We start from the raw sequence: 22,023 nt of genomic DNA, 5'->3' as shown, positions 1-22,023 counted from the left end.
CGACCACAAAGTGTCTTTAAAAAAAAAATTATTTGGTGTGAACGCACGTTGAAGCTGTCTTGAGCATGTCCTATGTTCGATGGACCAAACGATCATACTTGCAGAACAAACAGACGAAACATAATTTTAACCGGAACTCACCCACAGTGAACTCACCCACAGTATAAATGGCAGTTTTTGACATTTCTATAACATTAAACCCAAGTTTATCATCCTACCTATCAAAAAACCCATACATTCATTCATTTTCTACCGCTTTTTCCTCACGAGGGTCACTGGAGCCTATCCCAGCTGTCTTTGGGCGAGAGGCGGGGTACACCCTGGACTGGTCGCCAGCCAATCACAGGGCACATATAGACAAACAACCATTCACACTCACATTCATACCTATGGACAATTTGAAGTCGCCAATTAACCTAGCATGTTTTTGGAATGTGGGAGGAAACCGGAGTACCTGGAGAAAACCCACGCATGCAAGGGGAGAACATGCAAACTCCCCACAGAGCCCAGGGTGGAATGGAACTCGGGTCTCCGAGCTATGATGTCTGCATCCTAACCACTCGACCGCCGTGCCGCCAAAACCCATACAAACAAACCCAAATAAGTCTAGGAATGGTCATGAGCAAAGACCCAGGTAGAACTTACCTGAAAGGTGTACTTGATGCTGTATCCCGATTGTCTGATACGGACAGTTTCCAGCATGCCTGTGTAGCGAAGCTGTCTGAGTACCAAGCTGTCATTAAAACGTAACGGCAGCTGACAAAAACAGAGACATAAAGCATTATTTTTTGTTTAATTGCTACAGAAAGTATAAAAGTCAAGAATAAAAATGAGGTCGCAGCAAATAAGAGTTTTTACCTTCTCAGCATTGGAGCGAATGCACTTAACAAAGTACGGCTCCGATTGATTGAGAGTCTCCATCAGTTTATTGAGAGAAGCCTGCACATGCACACACAAGGAAAATGTTTAGTGTATTAAAATAAATTGCCAAAGGCTTCCAGCAGGGGGCCCCAAAGATCCACTCATTGACCTGAAACTGTGCACTGATGCTGGGCGGTTTCTTCTTCTTGTGCAGGTGAAGCAGCGATTTTGTGATGCGGTCGTGGAGCGTCACGCTGCTCAGGTGGCGCAGAGACTTCACATCTAACAAGTGCTACCAATAAAAAAAAAAAAAAGAAAATGTTTAATATAATTTGCACAGCGTCATATTTAAAGACAGGATTGTGCTGATGTCATCCTACCTTGGGAAGGGTGGGCTTCAGCTTGCAGTTTTTGTTTCTCCTAAAAAATATGAATCATTATTTTCTTACCAGATACCTAATGCAACTTTTCCAAATTAAGTATATTATAATCAGAATTATTTTTTTAATGCCGATCATATTCTAGGGTTGAAGCATTTTGATGAGTGCCTGCAAAAAGCGATGGAGGTACGGGGTGGCCAGGAGTGGCCATGGCCACCCTTGGTAACTCTCCAGCCACCCCCACGACTGGACCACAATTTTGAAAAATGTGGCTCTGTGGTGCAGGCTTGGATTTCTTTCACTGCAGCACACAACTTTCCGTGGTATAGGCTCCAGCGTAGCCGACTTCAGGCTAGATTGGTTGCCAGCCAATTGCAGGGCACATATAAAGAGACAACCATTCACATTACCATTCATAGCTATGGACAATTTAGGGTTTCCAATTAACCACTCCAATTCCAATTATTACACTACTTATTGACTTGTTCTGCATTAAAAAAGCTTCCAATGGCCTTTCTGATGTTCTTCATGGGAGGTCCTGAAGGCCACTTGATAACGTATTTCTAATAGAAATGAATAAAAAGCCTGAAAATACTACTCCACTTTCTCCACAATACAATCATACCCAATAGCAAGTAAAAAAAGTCATTTCATGAATCTACCACAAGCTGATGAATGACAGCCAATTAGCCTTAGCTGGCGAGGCTTACTGGAGGATCGGGAGAGTGCGGCCGAAGCATGACTTTGTTTGTTTGTAATGAAGCTTGTTATGTAAAACCCATTTTGAAATCATGGATATTCAGAAATGATATCACAAGTTAGTGTGAATCAAGATTGCAATGTTTGTTTACTTTCTGTGCAGCCCTACTTGATACAATCATTTCAACACAACTTTTCCATTTTCAGTTGAAATTGTCTCCATATGAAGGACCACATTCCGAATTTTTTTTTAACCCTTAATGGGATAATATGTGACAGAGTTGATTAAATGTTCATAACAACTTAACAAAATAATGTTTGGCCTTTATTCACTACAGATGCACTAAAACCTTTGGTGTATGGTGTCACCATCACGTGACATATAAGAATCATAAAAAGTTTGATATTATGTAGATTAACATTGTAGACAAATAAAAAAATACAAGAACAATGAGAGAGTATGTGTATTTTTAAAATGCATAAAAAAGTGGTGGTGCTGTTCTCCAGGTGACTCACAGTAAAATGCCCTGAGCTCGCTCCAGAAGTTTGCTGTTGGACGAGTTGACAAAGATGCCATCCTCTCCCAAGGTGGGACTTGCTGCTGAGGGCAGGCGACCCGATCTCGGACTGCGACCGTTGAAGCCATCCCTGCAGAGAAGGAACATTACGACTGCTTTCAATGTCCAATTCAAGCTTTTTATTTGCTGATGGAAGAGAATGCTAAATGGCCAATGGGATTTTTTTTGCACACCTGCAACTAACTACTTTGCCATTTATTATACAAGAGATAGCTGCTTCTTAGAAAGGGAAATTATTTATGTTTAGACTTTTGGGGACGCACCAGCTGGCTTTCTCATTCAAGGTGTTGGCGCCGTGAAGATCTGACAAGGGAGTGCGGGGATTCTTCCTGGTGATGCCTGCATGGAAAGGAACAAGGAAATAATATTAGAGATTCTATAGTACTGTAAATTATATCATAGTTTTACGCTTAATCGCATTCGGCCACTTGGCTACTTTCACATGCTTCTACTTTCATCTTGCTGCTTTTTTCTGATGAGTAATAATAGCAATAACAACAACAATAATTGATTTTATATAGTGCCTTTTCGACCAGTCCGGGGTGTACCCCGCCTCTCGCACAAAGTCAGCTGGGATAGGCTGCAGCATACCCCGCGACCATCATGAGAATAGGCGGTATAGAAAATGAATGGCTGGATGGATAATGCCTTTTCACAGGTACCCAAAACACATCACAGTGAAGTCAAGCCATTATCCATTCACTCCTCAGTCACACACTGGTGGTGGTAATCTACATCTGTGGCAACAGCGACTCTGGGGTAGACTGACTGAAACATGGGTGCCAATTCTCACCTGCGGCCTCTATGTGAGTGCATCTTAAAGACAGACAACAGTGCAATGCCCAGAAGAAATGGAAATGAAAAGTCATATTTGTCTTTGTTAAATACTTAAAATAGTACATCTTAAGTCTGTCAAGACGGCTATCCCTTAGGTCTGGCCCTCCAATAGCCTGGCGAACTTGCATTTTGTTCTGTGAACTTCCAGAGTTTCTCTTCATGCATCTTTTGTGTGTGTGTTTTTGACATTTGGAAAACATTTTTTTAGCATTTGTTTTTCAACCTACACCGTTTATGTGATTGCAGCATTTTTATCCATTCATCCAGCTATTTTCTATACCGCTTATCCTCAGTAGGGTCGTGGGTATGCTGGAGCCTATCTCAGGTGTCTTCGGGGGAGAGGTGGGGTACACCCTGGACTGGTCGCCAGCCAATCACAGGGCACATACAGACAAACAACCATTCACACTCACATTCATACCTATGGACAATTTGGAGTCGCCAATTAACGTAGCATGTTTTTGGAATGTGGGAGGAAACCGGAGTACCCGGAGAAAACAAACGTTTTTAAAAGCATTTTTAAATTGCACCATTTTCCCATTGCATTGGTGATTTGATGTGGCGACCTCTGAAGGGAAAAGCTGAAAGAGAAAGAAGATTGGTTTTATGGCATTCATGTGTTTTTCCCATGGATCATTCCTGTGTTAGGAAGTTGCTGCATGTTTGACCCTGTCGGCCACCGCAGAATCGAAATCAAGATTTTTTGTTTAATGTTTGCCCTACATCAGTGGTTCCTATCAGGGGCGTCACTAGGTTCTGAGGACAGGGGGGGGCTTAGCCCCCTGGATATGAATGAATGTAGTAGACATTCAAAAAAAATAAAAAAAAAAAGTAATAAAAAATCCAAAAAAACTAATAACAAACAAGAAACGGGATATAACATTCCCACTTATGGACAGATTTAGTAGAGATACTCAATTGTTTTAGGCCACCATTAAATTCCCACAAGTACACACAATCTACACTGCAAAACCGCTGCTCAAGCTCTGCAACCATTCTGTCCAGTGGACAGTGATCAATTATATAATAATCATTATTATATTATTAATTAGCCTATTATTATTACTATCATCATTATTCTTCTTCTGATTATTACTACTACTACTACTATTAGTAGTAGAAGTACTACTAGTAGTAGTAGTAGTAGTAGGCTAGTATTAGCTTGCTTTTGCCCTATAAAAAAAAAATCAATAAAAAATATCAAATTATTTAGGGGGCCTAAAATAGGCTAAAATATAGGCTAAAAGATAGGCTAAAATAACTAGTTCCTATACTTTTCATAGTCCTGCACCCCTCAGACATTTGACCGAAGTCATGTAAACCCTACTCTAGCGCAATTAAACAAACCACACTAAGCACACAATAAAACTGACTGAATTATTAACTAGAATTTTTTAGATAATTTTGTATATTTTTAAAATATTATATTTTTATTTTATTAATGTAATTATTTCAGAATTGTTAGATTTGAACATACTTATATTTTTCAGAGAACACACTACAAACTTCTTGTCTGTCTCCTTTCTTCTGCACTGTGTGGGCGCTGTTCATATGATGAGGCGTTCAAGTGCACTGCGTAACTTTTGAGTGTTAGCCTTTCAGACACCAATGTAGTCAATGACAATTTGCATACCCCTGGGTGTACACAGAGCACACTTTGGGAACCAAAGCCCTACATCATAACAGGAATCATAACAGGAATCATAACAGGAATCATGAGAGGTTTTCTCCAAAATGTCAAAGAAAAGTCGACACACTCACTCACACTTCATTCATCCATCCATTTTCTGAAGTGTTTGTCCTCTCTTGGGTCACAGATATGCCGATATACAAGCTGTCTTCGTGCAAGAGGCAGGGTGCACCCTGGACTGGTTGCCAATCATCGGGCGGATTTAGACAAACTAGCATTTTCCATACAAACACGTATTTTTCTTTTTACTCCCACATTGCAAATGTGGAACGACAAGGTTGTTAAAAGATACCTACCCTTGTGACAAATAAAGAATCATGATAATACCGTATCTGCAGGCTCCCGCTAGTCTACACAGAAGAAAATTCCATTGATTTTTTCCGATCAGTCACAAAGGAAATTGTGTGCTCGGAACGACCCACATGCCTGAGGTTCTATTTCTTACGTCTGCCGCTGTAATAAAACCATGTCAGCTCATCCGCCTCAGAGCTGGAATTGATTTGTTGGAGTGGATTGTTACTTTTTCACTTGAGCACACCTCAGACTTTCATCCCATTATAAAGCCCATTAACTAGGCTCTGGCTTCCAAAAACCACTAAAGAGATCTCACTTTTACACATGGGCAGTATTTGAAAAAAAACACAAGGAGTAAGGAGCTGTACAAAAGTATTCTATTCAATCAAATCAAACTGTGTAATAATCTAATAGTGTGTCACCACAGTCTTTATACATTGTGGACCAACTTACTGTATTTCTCATCTTTGCACCTCTGAAGGATTTCAAGGCTCCTCTGGTGAACTGGGTGATGAAGGAAACTGAAGCTGTCGACGGTTTTCACAACGGCACAGGGGATGGCAGCATCGTTCCCTAACAACCACCACCAGCATCTTCACTATCCCATCACGCTCAACTGTTTGGAGAGAATATGTCGACTTACCCGTCTTCTTGTGTGTGTGTCTGCGACCAGCCTCCCTAAAAGCCACCAGGGCCCTGAAGTAGGCACGCAACACAGCCCAGCGGAATGTTGCCACGGGGTCGATTCCCATCAGGCCGCAGATGAAGGCGTTCTTGCTGCTCTTCAGCAAAGCCACCACATCAGGACGCATGTGGTCCGTGTTTTTCTCCCGGAAGTCCTGAACCCAAGAAAGAACCAGGATTTTGTCAGGCCAAAGCAGCATGATACACAAAATTGATGCTGTTGTTTCCTGGAAGAAAATAAATGGAAGAAACACTTCAACAAGCTTCAATAAAATTATATTAGAGTACTTGGTAATATTAGTTGGAGACATTAGCTACTCAGAAATGTTTTTATATATATATATAAGGTCTCCTCAACTAGCGACAGGCCACACAGCTACAGACCCGGGTTCGATTCCCCGCTGGGGCATATCTGTGTGGAGTTTGCATGTTCTCCCCGTGCAGGCATGGGTTTTCTCCAGGTACTCCGGTTTCCTCCCACATTCCGAACACATTCCAAAAACATGCTAGTTCAATTGGCGACTCCAAATTGTCCATAGGTATGAATGTGAGTGTGAATGGTTGTTTGTCTATATGCGCCCTGTGATTGGCTGGCCCTCAGTCCAGGGTGTACCCCGCCTCTCGCCCGAAGACAGCTGGGATAGGCTCCAGCATGACCGTGATAGGATTAGCGAAACAGAAAATGGATGGATGGACTTATGAATAGATTATAGAAGTGTTTAGATTCTGTTCCACACTCCTGTTCAGAAGGTGGCAGTAATGCACACCAAGCTGTTTTGCCAACCGTCAATGAACAACAGAAGAAGAACCCTGACAACTTTCCATTTGAGTGTGTACATGATACCTCAATCAGTTTGGGGAAAGGAATATTCCACCCCTGAATCGAATTATATATTCACTCAGATTGGCAGTTATCTTTCGAGGTGTATACAAAAGTTAAATTCTTTCCGTTTGAGCAAATAAACCAAATGCAAGCGGACTATTCGGGTCCATGTATACGTGGCTGTTGACGCTTCATCTCTTATGTGTCTCCAGGGTGTTAAGTAAAGTACAAAACCCTCTAAGTTTCTTCTCACATCTTGTGAGTCATACCAACACCTCTCCAGCACGCAGGATAACCAACTGCTACAGATGAATAACATGGAGTCCCGCCACAAAACGGTCCAGCCATTCCAGCACATGTGCTTCTTATCAGAGCGCAGCTGGGAGGCGAGGGGGGAGAATTAGATTGAGCGGAGGGGCTGAAAAAGTAGGTCGACTGCACCACCAGAGCTTTATAAAGGCTTCGGAGAAATGGAAAAAAAGGGACAATATACGTTTAGATGGACAAAACTGCTCATATGTGATATATACTGATATAGATATACGTATATGACATCTTATATATTATATATATATGTTAAGACATAGATTATGTCTATAAGCTAACTGTGCCCCTAAAAATGTCCACCACACAATATTAAGTAAAACCTAAGTATATACAAAATAAAGTAATTGCTTCTCATGAATATCATTTATTATGGGCATATTCCCATAAATTATTAATTCATTCAATACCAAAGACGTAGTTATAGGTTTTTGCGAAACCCGACGCCCAATCCCAACAAGGTATTCATACACCTTTTACATTTTTTTCATGCAAGAGGCTAAAGGAGGTGATGCAACTCCTTACCAATGGATTAGCTGGAGAGCAATTTTAATGCATAAAAACGGCCACTCGGTGGCAGAAGGGCATCATGAGAGGAAGGAGAAACATACATGACATGAAGAGGAAGCTCATCATATTGTGTACCACATGGAAAAAAATAAAAATTGTAAATATTTGAAAAAATTGTTATTTTGATGTTTAAAAAGACTTTTTGGGTTGTTTATATTACGGTAAAGATGTTTAGATATTTGAGCTGAGTGAAATATATTTGTGTCAATGTGAAAGTTATGGGCGGCATGGTGGTCGAGTGGTTAGCGCGCAGACCTCACAGCTAAGAGACCAGGGTTCAATTCCACCCTCGGCCATCTCTGTGTGGGTTTTCTCCGGTTTCCTCCCACATTCCAAAAACATGCTAGTTTAATTGGTGACTCTAAATTGTCCATAGGTATGAATGTGAGTATGAATGGTTGTTTGTCTATATGTGCCCTGTGATTGGCTGGCGACCAGTCCAGCGTGTACCCCGCCTCTCGTCCAAAGACAGCTGGGATAGGCTACAGGACCCCCGCGACCCTCGTGAGGAAAAAGCAGTACAAAATTAATGAATGAATACTCGTCAGAAACCTAAGAGTGCACTGAGTGGGATCATGGTGCCTGCCAGTTTGGCAGCATGTTGCCAGTTTTCAAGTTATGCTTGAAATGCATCTTTTCACAAAAAGCTTATTTTGTCCCTTTTCTGGCTGGCAACTGATATTTTTCTGAAACTTGCCTATGTTCTACTGCAACAAAATAACTACAAAATAACGTAAAAATATAAATATCCAAGTACAAATTCATTGACACGCCTCACCTTGACGCCATATTTGACTTTCCCAGCGTAGTGTCTGATGATGAAGGCGGGTTCCATGACGGCCGGGAACTCGATGTAGGTGTTTCCCTCATGCTGACGCTTGAACTTGTCCAGCAAGGTCTGATTGGAGGCCTGAGGGAAGCTGCACACAAAGTCACAGTGAAAAACAACACCACTGGTGACCTGGCACAAAAACAAAGCAGCCAGCAGGTGGCATACTTGCACTCCTCGTCCAGGAGGTGGAAGAGTGCAGTGGGTTTTTTGCTGATGAGATTGATGCAGCCGCTGTTGTCGATGTAGTCAATGGTGTGCCACGTGATGCCCTCTGCTCTGTATTCCTCCTGCACCAACAAAGACATCATTGCAATATGTCAACAAAGCAAAAACAAGTAAGGGAGGCTCTTCCTACTCCTTTCAAACATGATAATACTCAGTAAATAAGCAATATGTGTAAATGGGTCATTAATATACATTGTTAAGCATGTTTGATACAACACAACCAATGCCACAATTTAATGTTTGCAAGAGAACATTTCCCACCAATATCTTATGATAGTCGCTGTTACACGCCTCCTCTTACACGTCACAATAAACCAAAGGTGCTAGCGGATGAAATCTAACCTCCACTCATGTTGTTTCTTTCCTACACTGAGTCAGGAGAACATGTTAGAAGTGTTAATTTTGTCAAAGGCGTGGCTCTTGTATGTTGACTTACTTTGCGAGAGTGGCCAAAACACACTATACAAACACACACACACACACACAGGGTGCTCCTTCTTACAGCTGAGATCTGTTCTCTGTGAGTGTTCTTAGCTTTGGCTACCTTAGGTTAACACACACACACACACACACACACACACACACACTAGAGAAATGGAAGAGAAAATAATAAGCCTTGCACCATACTCCGATTAATACCCGTTCACTACCTTTTCCTTCTCGTTTGGCCTGTAGCCATTGGCCGGCGTGCAGCGTCGCCGCAACTTATCAGGGACAAAACACAGCTGACACCAAAGTAAAATGGCCATCCCAAGGTGACGTGCGTTGGCCAAAAAGTGAAAGAAGGTCCAAGAATAACAGCGAGTGCGCACCTGCTCCAGTTTGAAGATGTGCTGGTTGAAGTAATGCTGCAGTCGCTCATTGGCAAAGTTGATGCAGAACTGTTCAAAGCTGTTGTTTTCGTAATCCTCAAAGCCAAAGATGTCCAACACGCCGATGGAAAGGACCTGGCGAGATCATTGTTAGCTGTCTCACCGACAAAACTTTACAATGTAGGGGTGTCAAAAAAAGAAAAAAAAATGAAACTGCTTGGATACAAATTAAATACTCATTCTAAATGAACAAAGATATTTATTATATTGTGAGAGACTTGTGTGCAAAAACTAGGCACACACGACACACACACACACACACCTCTTACCTTTGAGTTGTCCTCCAGGTCCTTGTTATTGAGCAGAGCGTGATTGGTTCTGAACACAATCCAGTCAAAGAGGGCGCTATACAATGATTTGGCCATGGAGTCCCTCACCGTGCCTGCCTACACACACAAAAAAAATAGCTTATATTTTGGCCCACACAAAATAACAATACTAATGAATCAATCCTGCTATTTGTAATGGAGTCTTAACATGCACCCGCTACAGTCTTAAGTGAGTAAGAACTTCTTTGTTGTGAAGCTGCACTGAAAAGTTTCCATTTTCGTTTATTATCATCTCAACTCTTATGAAGTTGGCAGCACAAACCGGAACTCTTACTATGCACTCAGGAGTGGGCATGCCTGGAAAACATTAAAACAGACCATTTTCACAGGAACTACAAAATCCAAAGAAATACAGCTGAATAGGTGCAGATACTGGAAAAGAACGCTTTTTTATACTGGTGTGTAGGTGCTCTATTGGAGTCCACAACTCAATACAAAGGGACGGAAAATGAGCATAATAGGTTCCTTTAAAGAAGCAAAATGATGGAAGGATGGCATTATATCGGAAATTGTGTGTTAATATTGTTGCAAAATGCATTTAGCATTTAGACGCAGCCTGGAACCCTCTATAAAAGTGTAATTAAAATTTGATTTGATAAATTCTGGTGTTTGCCGGGAAGTGATGACCGAGGCTGCTGAGGCCTTGGTCTGCCAGCAAAAAGATGCATTTCAAGAAGACGTCTCCTGCATTATTGATTCTGGCTATTTTTAGCTGCTTAGCCTGTGATGCTACAGTCGTGGACAACTTATGCAAAAGGGTGGTGAATAATTCAAAAGAAGAATCCTGATGAGTTGTGGTTGAAAAAGGAGACTCATGGGACTCAAAATTGATGTGTAAACCTTAGACAACACGTGTGTGCTTTGTTTGCTTTATGCATGTTTGACCACAAAGTTAGCTACAAGCACATTACTAACATACTTCAGTGTAATCTTGTATGCATGTGTGAAATTTGTCATAAACCACTACCAATTACTAAATCTTAAATGTCTGGCATTATAATATAGGTTGCACCACCCCCTAAATGTTTCTTTTTTTCCCCGAGTCCAGCTAGCAAACAACCAAACAGATGATAATAAACACCTAAGCTCCTTGGCAAGCAGAACAATTCAACCGAGCAACACACAATTACAAATGCTGGTTGTTTTTATGAGAGGCTGAAGCTACATTCTCTCTCACAAATGCCGTTGTGGGAAAAGAAAAGGTATTTAAATGGGGATCGTCCACGGACACAGTTGGCGTGCCAGTGCAGATGTTTCTGGCCCAACAGCGCCGCAGTTGTGTTGACTGCGCCCCATGAGAACTCATGTCAAGTCACATCCATGCCAACAAAATAAGAATCAACTACTGTGAAGCAGCAGCTGTACTGCTGACACAACAGTACAACAAGTTTTTCTTACGTCTTATCTTTCGCTAGTTTCCAAATGCTGACCATCCGCTTCATTAGGAACATTTTGATATGTATATATTATATTATATTATATTATATTATATTATATTATATTATATTATATTATATTATATTATATTATATTATATTATATTATATTATATTATATTATATTATATTATATTATATTATATTATATTATATTATGTAGTGGTTAGTGCGCAGACCTCACAGCTAGGAGACCAGGGTTCAATTCCACCCTCGGCCTCCACCTAGGCTCCAGCACCCCCGCGACCCTCGTGAGGAAAAGTGGTAGAAAATGAATGAATGAATATAATATAATATAATATAATATAATATAATATAATATAATATAATATAATATAATATAATATAATATAATATAATATAATATAATATAATATAATATAATATAATATAATATAATATAATATAATATAATATAATATAATATAATATAATATAAATATATTATAGTCCAGGGGGTGTACGCCGCCTCTCGCCCGAAGACAGCTGGGATAGGCTACAGCACCCTCGTGAGGTGTATAATATTATATTATATTATATTATATATAATATTATAATATAATAATATATATATTATATTATATTATATTATATTATATTATATTATATATAATATTATAATATAATAATATTATATTATATTATATTATATTATATTATATTATATTATATTATATTATATTATATTATATTATATTATATTATATTATATTATATTATATTATATTATATTATATTATATTATATTATATTTTCTACCTTTTATCCTCACGAGGGTGCTGTAGCCTATCCCAGCTGTCTTCGGGCGAGAGGCGGCGTACACCCTGGACTGGTCGCCAGCCAATCACAGGGCACATATAGACAAACAACCATTCACACTCACATTCATACCTATGGACAATTTGGAGCCGACAATTAACCTAGCATGTTAAGTACCCGGAGTACCCGGAGAAAACCCACGCATGCACAGGGAGAACATGCAAACTCCGCACAGAGATGCCCGAGGGTGGAATCGAACCTGGGTCTCCTAGCTGCGTGGCCTGCACACTAACCACTCCCCGCCGTGCTGACTGACATAAACAGTTATCGAAATGGAAACTAAGTACTGTTGCCACTTTGTCCACAGACATTTAAAAAAACAAACACAGATTTTTCTCAGTTAACAATCAATTAACATATTTTGCAACATTGCCCAACTTTGTGGTGATGTTCATAGTTAGGACAATGTCAATTTACTCACGTGTACTGGTTCATGCAGGAGCATATACACGGATGCACAACATAGACATATTGCTCCCGCCAGTTACCTGTGATAACTGGGTACTTTGGACAATAGAAACAACCAGATTGACAAACTGGTAAATAATTATCCACTAAACAGGAAAGCCAAAGTAATGCAGTGCTGTGTTATGGACTGATGGCAGCAGCAAACAAGCTACTGTGTGCAGGGCATTTTTTGTAATGATTTCAAATAAAAGTTTTATTTACCGGATGCTTTAAAGCTAATAAAACTGTCGTCTTTGTAAAGGCAGGATGTATTAGTAGTTCTTGTACTGGACCTGATCATGACTCTCTGCAAAACCTCATATCTGCTTCTTGTAGGAAATAGCCCATGTAGTGCACCAGGGTTGACTATTTTAGGATTAAGATTAGGTGCGCAGCCGAGAGGAAATGATGTGTGAGGGGCAAGAGTGAGACAAACAGCCGGACCCTGCAAGGTCTGGTTCTTGGCCCTGGTACTGTATATTCCAGTGGAGGCTGCACATTCCTCAGACAACAGCACATGACTGCAGGGATGAGGCGGGGGCGGTGGGGTCAGTATGTGAGCAACTATTGTTAGTGCACACATCAGATGTGCATGTGGGTGGTGCAGGGGAAAGCATACTGTGTGTGTGTGTGTGTTTAGCATTTCCTTCCGCCCTGAAGGTGGGACGCAAATGAAATGGCATCCACTAATTGAAGACATTGATGGCCGTGCAAATGAAATCATGCTATTGACCGGCAGTCTTCATCTGAGAGGGGATTGTGACAGACGTCTCACTCCTGCAGCGCTTGCATGGACAGTTTATGGCCATTTGGCACGACAGGAAACAGGAAGTTGCACGGGAAGTTAAAAAAAAAAAAAAAAAAAAAAGGTTTGCACATGTGGGCCGGGACAGAAGGACAATGAAAACTCCCCAGACAAGTTTGAGGAAGCGTACAAATACTAACTATGATGATGTACTAAGAGACAAAACAGGCTCTGATTGGCCTCCTTAGAGTTTTGTCCTGCAGTCTGTAAGATTAAGATGAGGATTAGGAATCTATTCATGCATTCGACATGGATACAGTACATTAAATGTATGCAGGATTTATCATCATTAGTGGCACACTAGAGAAGCTGTCCAGGTTTAAATGTAGTTTCCAATGTAGTTTTCCAGTTTCACAAGTTGAACAAACAAAGATGGTGGAGCATCGTATTTGTGTTTTTTTTAGTTAGCAAGCTACTTCCTGGTTCAAAAGAATAACATAAAGCATTTGCATTAAGCATTTGCATTGGATAAAGAAAATACTTTACCACGCAATTTATTTGGATTTACACAAAAATAAAATGAATTAATGAGCAGGCTAAAGGCTAGCTTTCATTATTCTGTCACTACCTCAATCATATTTATTTTATTTAACAACCCAATACAATACACTCATATGTGACTTTACTCATCTGTATACACCAATCATTATTTGCACTATGACCCATTTACCATTGCACTAAAATTAATATATCTGCAATATGTCTGCTCCTGCAGATGCTCCTGTGCAATACTATGTGTATATTTTGGATATCTTGTATATATCTTGTATATATCTTGTTAAATTGTCTTTTTTTACTCTACTTTTATATACTTTTTTTTTTTTTTAAACTTGACTACTGTACTGAAAGTAGAAGCTCTCCAATCTCGTTGTACATCTTGTATAATGACAATAAAGGCCATTCCATTCCATTCCATTATTATGGATGTTAAATATTGGCACATAAAAATTTGTTTATATAAAAATCGTTTTTCTACAAATTATGATATCGACCCACGAGTGGTGATGTTCTGTGCCACACCGCAACAGGCTTCCTAGCTCAGTACAGTCGTCCGTCATTAACTGCCGTTAATTCCTGAGATAAGTGAATTTCCGTAAAACATTATTCAATATTAATAAAGTGAATAATTTCGGACCATTATTTGAGCCCTGTCGACATGAAAATACATCACTATTGTCACAATAGGCCACAGAATGTCGTGGGTGGATCTCGGACTGTAACCCCTGCTATATACTGTATACAGTACTTGCTAGTTGACAGACAAACAGCTTGGCCAACTTAAGAGGTCAAAAAGTGAAAGCAGGAGTCACATGTGACATGATCACCTCTGCAAGTTTGTAGGGCACAATGAGCCTCTCGCCGACTGTCACCGTCTTCCTGGTGGTCAGAGCTTCTAGCAGCATCTCCTCTTTCACCTGGAGGAGGGGACAAGATGCAGAAATGTGACAAATAGACAACGAGTTCAAGAAAGAAAGCAAACATTTTCATGAGGTTATGAAAAGTTGAACTGTTCTGTTATACACACAACATGATCCTCATAGACCTGGCGCTCACAAGTAAACCGTTTCCTGTTTCCGTATTCCTGTCTTCCCAGACGTAACCACAGATTTCCATGTGAGCGCTTGCGGAGCCTTAACCTGGCCCCGCACCAACCGTTGATGACAGGGCCGCAGCGGGAAAAGCAGATGTAACACATCTCCTCTATAAACAGGGATTACGTGAGCGGGCACAACAGCTGCTGAGCTCACGTTTGTGTGAATAATTTGTGTCATGTCATGTGCAAAATGTAAGGATGTTTATGTTTGATGTGAAAACATGGGTCCTTTTTAGCCAGTTGCATCCTGATTGAACACAAACAGAGGGGGTGGAGAAACATCTGTGTGTGCGTATGTGTGGCATAATCAGACTTCACACTGTGCGCTAAGCCCTGTACAAGGAGCAAAGCCCATTCTGGATGGAGTTGATTGGTGGATATTTGCATGCATTAGTTGCTTGGTAGCACAGAGCTTTCAGCCATGATCACAGCCTAATCCCATCATAAACAAGTTTGTTCCAGTATTGAATATTTGCTAAAGAAACACTTTTCTGAGTGGTTACTCCAAATAAGATGGGTATGACATACGGAAATAATACAAAACTTAGTAAGCATTCTAATATTGGTAACAGCAGTTTGCATTAGATCAAGGGTGTCCAAAGCAGTAACTAAAGCAGTAATGTTACAAGAAAAAAAAAACAAAATTTGAAGTAAAGTCATAATATTAATAGAAGAAACATTTATGTTGAAAAAGGAAAAAAAAGTCATAATATGAGAAAGAAACAAAACAAAAAAGACATTTTATGGAAAATATATATTATATTATTATTTGAACAAAGTCATGATATTATGAAAAAGAAATGTACAAGAAGAAAACCTAAATATTCATTCATTCATTAATTTCCTACTGCTTATCCTCACGAGGGTCGCGGGGGTGCTGGAGCCTATCCCAGCTCATTTCGGGCGAGAGGCGGGGTACACCCTGGACTGGTCGCCAGCCAATCACAGGGCACATATAGACAAACAACCATTCACACTCACATTCATACCTATGGACAATTTGGAGTCACCAATTAACCTAGCATGTTTTTGGAATGTGGGAGGAAACCGGAGTACCCGGAGAAAACCCACGCATGCACAGGGAGAACATGCAAACTCCACACAGAGCCCAGGGTGGAATGGAACTCGGGTCTCCGAGCTGTGAAGCCTGCATCCTAACCACTCGTCCGCCGTGCAGCACGAAAGTTAAAATATGTGTAAGAATATAAAAAAACATATTTACATGTGTTGGTTTTTAAAGAATACAAACGTGACCCCAGTATCCTTTCATTTTTAAAGTATGTGGCCCTCAGTGCAAAAACAAACCTGTACACACCTGTATTCGACTCTGAAGGTGTAACTAATGAATTGGCTAGTGAGTCAACATACACTAGATCCCCACCTGTCTTGATTCTGGAGTTTCGACCCTGCTTATTCACAAATTTCAAATCCGAAAATAGTGTTGTATCTGTGGGTAAACCTGCCCATTTGTGCTTTTTCTTTTCCGAAAATGCATCAAACCATCCCTACTTCTTACTTCATTATTAACTCTACTACACATCGGCCAGGCATGTGAATGTAACCTTATATGCATGTTTGAAATAAACTAAACCATTACCACCACCATAACAAAGTCACGCCTCATACTCTCTGCAGTTGAGTAAATCACGAGGAAAGATAATAAACCAGTATTGTGCACTGTAATAGTGTTGTATTGGCTTGCATGCTAAGAACAAGTCAAGCGGGAACTGGGGCGCCTCAACAGTCAAAACATCCCCGCTGGATTGTTGACAGAAGTCTAGGGAACACTTAGACAGTCAATTGACCAGGACATGAGGCAACACTCATCTCGACAGGCGTGTGCATGTGTGATTGTGTGATTGTGTGTTGTGTGTATGGGTCTTTTCTTCTCAAGCTGTGTGCCTTTCCCTGAACTACTTTTGCACAGTCGTCCCTCTCTACATTGATTGGCTCGTTTTTTTTTTTTTAATGAATTAATTAATTATCACCATTTCGTGGCTATTATTAGTCAAAAAATATGGAAAGACTAGTTATATTTGGTATTCTGGGCACTAGGCATCAATAATGAGATAAAACATTGCTGAGAAATGACATTACAGCTATGGCATGTCCGAAAATGAGCAAAAAGAAATTCTCCTATTATTTTTATTTTGTCTTTCTTCCCCTTTATTAAGTTTCAAACAAATAAATTGGAGGCAATTTTTATTTAGCTCACTTGCGTGCAATGCAGCCGTGACCGAATCTTGTGTAGAAAAACAAAAGCATAACCGCTTAGGACAGAGTAAAAACACCTTAATTATGTTTACAACTAACATACTTGATTCTTGGTTTAAAATTGGACATCACTTCATCAAAATAAAATACATTTTATCTCAGCCAGAGACTCGCCTCCACGCTTTATCTTGTTGTTAGGACAATTGTAACTTATCACACTATGTTCTTCCACCACACATTCTGAGACACTGACAGGTAAGTGACCGAGTCCAAATGAGGTCTGAGTGTAATGAGTAGTAATTTCATGAAGATTAAGAAACATTTATGTTTTTAGATCCGCTCTGTAAAGAGGCGACATCCACTCTGGTGACATTGCGTCTCATGAATGTGGGATTCATTTGCACTTTGGATTCCCACTATGCCCTCAGTGTGCCCACGACAGCTGAACGCTTTTGACTACGTTGGGCTGGGGCGGACCTCTTAGCAGTAACTGCAGAACAATATATGCTTTCACTTTTTAAAGTGATGCCCAAAGATTTGCCTTAGATTTGTTGCTTGTTGCCTTTGGGAAAGTTGGCAGATTGAGCGACAAAATAAAAAAGACCCAAATATATATACATCTTTGATCCTTTTTACAAAAATATATCAAAAATCCTCTGATTTTTCTGGAAAAAGTTTGGACTGCAGAATGCACTGTTTGAAGACACTCATGCATTTTCTACCGCTTATCCTCACGAGGGTCGCGGGCATCCTGGAGCCTATCCCAGCTGTCTTCGGGCAAAAGGCGGAGTACACCCTGGACTGGTCGCCATCCAATCACAGGGCACATATAGACAAACAACCATTCACACTCACATTCATACCTATGGACAATTTGGAGTCGCCAACTAACCTAGCATGTTTTTGGAATGTGGGAGGAAACCGGAGTACCCGGAGAAAACCCACGCATGCACAGGGAGAACATGCAAATTCCCCACAGAATCGAACAGGTGGAATCGAACTTGTGTCTCCTAGCTGAGTGGCCTGCACGCTAACCACTCATCCGCCATGCAGCCCTATTTGAAGACATTTAAAGTTAAAGTTTAAACAGTTAATGCTTCCTATGTGTTGATCTATGCCATCAGGTGGGTGACTTAAAAAAAAGCCAAAAAAGAAGCCCAGGTGTAAAAATAGATGACATTAGCATGAAGCACCTTTTCACATCCACGGTCACAGCCTGCTTTCTCCAAAAATCTAAAGATTGCTTGAGATAATGACGAGGCTTCTCTGGTGGGTAAGTCATGGAATAAGTTTGCAGGAGGAAAAATCAGCCAAAAGCAAAGAGAGTATTTAGGAAGAATAAACAAGCCCTGTGGTAACGTCCCGCTCCAGTTTTTCATTTTTATTATCCTTCAAAGTATTCAGCATTTAGCTCAGCATGGAGGCGGCGCCGCATGCTGGACTGAGAAATGTCACTCACTATACAGTATGTGCTGCTTTTTGGGAAGGAAATGACCTTGAAAAGACTAAAAGCTGCAACTGTGTGTGCTGTTTTTGGGAGGGAAAGGGAAAAAAATTCAAACATGCTCACCTCCAGCAGCTCCGAGACGATGGGAAGGACCTCTGGGTTGCAGATGTCGATGGAGTCATCTCTGTATGTCTTCTTCTTGTAGCGGATGTTGCCCAGGTGGAGAATGGCCGACAACAAACTGAAAATCCTGACCGGGAGGAAACACATCCTTATGTTAGGGATGTTTGGTTTAACAGAATTCAAATATCATCATTAAATGAAAAGCTCCAAAGATAATGATGACTTTAATAAATCATTAAACAGTATATTTGTCATAATTATGATGTCAAATGTTATGCAGACAAAAGCACTAACTTAAGTATTAGAGTATGTCCAATTATTTTTGCTGTTTTTTGTCTGTTTGGCAGCAGGCAAACCATTCCCGCCACCTACTTGAAATGTGTAGCTATATGGGGCTGACTCTTCTGTGGGTATTGCATCAAAGAAAAGGAAAGTGAAATTAGACATTTCGCACAAAAAGTTGAAAAACCGCCAATCAACACAGGCAGCATGGCTGGTCTAAGCCACTCAAATGCAGCAACTAGGGGTGTCCCAAACTGCTATTGATATTGGATATCGGGGCCGGTGACAAACCGTCCATTCCAGACTCCGCCCCAGCACATCTCCCGCCCGTTTCTCTCTCAGGCCAGTACGAGGTGCTAATGCATGATTTTATATCCTGTCGTTTAGATTACTGTAATGCCCTGCTCTCTGGTCTTCCCAAAAAAAGTATTTTAAATCTCCAATTATTACAGAACTCAGCCGCACGTGTGCTGACAAGGACCAGAGGGCGGGAGCACATTACACCAGTTTTAAAGTCGCTACATTGGCCCCCCGTCCGCTTCAGGATCCATTTTAAGATTCTCTTACTGGTTTTTAAATGTCTTAACGGCCTTGCACCTTCTTATTTATCTGATCTGCTTTTACCATATCAACCCCCGCGGACCCTGCGGTCCTCCGGCACTGGCCTTTTAACAATACCAAAACCCAGGACAAAAACCCACGGTGAGGTAGCATTTAGCCACTATGGCCCCCACCTGTGGAACAGCCTGCCGGAGAGCCTCAGGACTGCGGAGACTGTTGATATTTTTTAAAAAAGATTAAAGACACACCTTTTTAATCAGGCTTTTAACTCATATTTTTAAACTTTTCTTATGTTTTTATCTTTTTAGTTCTATTTTATGCTCTTAGTCTTCAGCTTTTAACTCCAGTATTTCCTCAGGGGGGGTCCTCCACACTGGGGGCTGTGTCGGGTCTGCTGAGGGGGGGCCCGGGTGCTGGTCCCCCGATGGCACGGCCTGCGGCTCCTCCCAGTGTGGACGGCCCCAAAGGTGGCGTTTCCTTGATCTTCAGTGCCATGCCATGTCTCCCTACTGTGTGTGATTGTGTGTGTGTGTGTGTGTGTCTAGTATAGAGGGTGGGAGGGAGGGGCTTTCTTACTATTTATTTTTCCTTTTAATTGTGGTAATTGTTTTTAATTCTGTAAAGCACTTTGTGTTGCATGTCTTTACAGGAAAACTGCTATACAAATAAAGTTGATTTGATTTGATCTATCCAGCTATGGCCAGATTAAGAGTTTGGGACACTCCGAATAAAACTTTATCCCAGATGCATAAAGAAGTAAATGGGTGCGTTTTTCTCACACCTACTGTTACTGCCCATTGTTCTCTTTTTAAGCAATCTCTTGACCAAGCTTTTTCCAACATTCCACACTACAAAATACATAATAAAAGTGTGTATGATTCATGCTGATATCGGATAGATATCAGTATCAGTTGATATTTAAGGTTGCAAAATCTGTATCAGATGGGAAGTGAAATTGGGCCACAACTATCATCTACAACTATCATCAAGGATAGAGATGGTATTACTGCTCCTATGAAAGAGACAGTGAAAACTAAACTACTACAATACCAGCCTCAACTCCTGCCTGTTGATTTGTTGTATGTTTTATTTACAGGAAAAGAATAAGCATGGCTTAACTGGAATGTTTTCATGAAAACTGAATGTCATACACGTTGACTAAAGACTAGAGAGCTAGAGATGGGAGTGTGAAGACGAGCAGTGATTGATTGTTTCCATCCTCCATACAGTCACCATAGCAGCAAACCACATATGCTGAGCTGGTAAAACGCTACCACAAGAATGCTTTTTAGGATAAATCGCTGCACAATCACTGCAGCACACAATAATATTGTGGTTCAAAAGTACTATTTCATCCCTGTGCTACACTTACTGTTTGCGCGTGGCAGGAAGGAAGCCGACCATCTCCATGGCGAGTTGCAGACGCTCAAAGTCGTGTTTCAGGTCCTCGCCCTCCACTCTGAAGCAGTCCTGCTGGTCAAGCACACCATTTAATTTGATGGCTTTTTTAAAGAAAAAGCACACAACCTTGTCCACATGCAACTACAAGCTTGGTCTTTGGGATCTTTAATAAATAAAACCAACATCTTATGTATATATGCTCTTTTTTTGGAGACCAAAGTTTTGTTTGTTGTTAGGACGACCATTGTCAAAGATTGGTAGACTGTGGGTGTGGAAAGACGGTGACATCATCTCTGACAGAGCATGACCAAGATAATGCTGATGTTTTTTTCTGGGCTCTGATTGGCTCAGAAAAAACACAAGTTACAAGGAGTTTAAAGTCCCAGTGACCAACCATGAATAAAAAAAAATGGCGGCACTTTCAGCACTGGAGAACACGCATTCAAGGAGAGGTTTGCTGTTAGCAAAATGGTAGCATTCAAGTTTGAGGTGAGAATGATCATTTGGGTTGCGTATCAATCCACAAATCTACAAAAGTGTTTTCCTTTTTTTTTTTTTTTTTTAAATACCGATTCGGGTAGTTGACATGATTTACATTTACATGACACCCAAACCTAATGATAATGCACTCACTGACCACATTGCGTACATTATCAATACAGCTTATCAACACGACAAAGGGGATCTTTCCTTCATTATCTTTATTATCATCTTTATAAAGACATAAAAATGATTTAAATCACTATTGCTTGCTTTTACTCTTGACTTGAAAAACACGGCATACAAATAAAAGGGACTCTTACATCATTATTAATACTAGAACTGAACTTTCCCCTTGAAGATAGTGTTTTCCAGCCGTCACCTGACATCACATCATTTCAAAGCCAAATATCACT

At 40.5% G+C, this 22,023-nt stretch overlaps 1 protein-coding gene across 7 annotated transcripts in view; it reads right to left on the bottom strand.

The window, feature by feature from the left end:
• The window catches only part of LOC131130787 (unconventional myosin-IXAa-like), a 100,647-nt gene that overhangs the window by 21,940 nt on the left and 56,684 nt on the right, over positions 1 to 22,023 (bottom strand). For 6 of the 7 annotated variants that reach the window (XM_058074769.2, XM_058074771.2, XM_058074770.2 and 3 more), the window contains 15 exons: positions 21,099 to 21,196; positions 18,884 to 19,010; positions 14,831 to 14,920; positions 9,939 to 10,055; positions 9,610 to 9,744; positions 8,738 to 8,859; positions 8,519 to 8,660; positions 5,983 to 6,178; positions 5,793 to 5,912; positions 2,782 to 2,857; positions 2,457 to 2,588; positions 1,242 to 1,281; positions 1,031 to 1,153; positions 859 to 939; positions 646 to 756 (listed from right to left, as the gene is read on the bottom strand). In XM_058074769.2, coding sequence (XP_057930752.2) covers positions 646 to 756; positions 859 to 939; positions 1,031 to 1,153; positions 1,242 to 1,281; positions 2,457 to 2,588; positions 2,782 to 2,857; positions 5,793 to 5,912; positions 5,983 to 6,178; positions 8,519 to 8,660; positions 8,738 to 8,859; positions 9,610 to 9,744; positions 9,939 to 10,055; positions 14,831 to 14,920; positions 18,884 to 19,010; positions 21,099 to 21,196 — 1,710 coding nt within the window. Of the gene's footprint in view, positions 1 to 645; positions 757 to 858; positions 940 to 1,030; positions 1,154 to 1,241; positions 1,282 to 2,456; positions 2,589 to 2,781; positions 2,858 to 5,792; positions 5,913 to 5,982; positions 6,179 to 8,518; positions 8,661 to 8,737; positions 8,860 to 9,609; positions 9,745 to 9,938; positions 10,056 to 14,830; positions 14,921 to 18,883; positions 19,011 to 21,098; positions 21,200 to 22,023 lie in introns of all 7 variants that reach the window. The other variant, XM_058074772.2, reaches the window with a different exon arrangement.

The sequence above is a fragment of the Doryrhamphus excisus genome, linkage group LG1, assembly GCF_037039965.1.
Source record: "Doryrhamphus excisus strain RoL-2023G ecotype Guam linkage group LG1, RoL_Dexc_Guam_v1.1, whole genome shotgun sequence".
Lineage (NCBI taxonomy): Eukaryota > Metazoa > Chordata > Actinopteri > Syngnathiformes > Syngnathidae > Doryrhamphus > Doryrhamphus excisus.
This window is presented reverse-complemented; position numbering and strand designations above follow the sequence as displayed.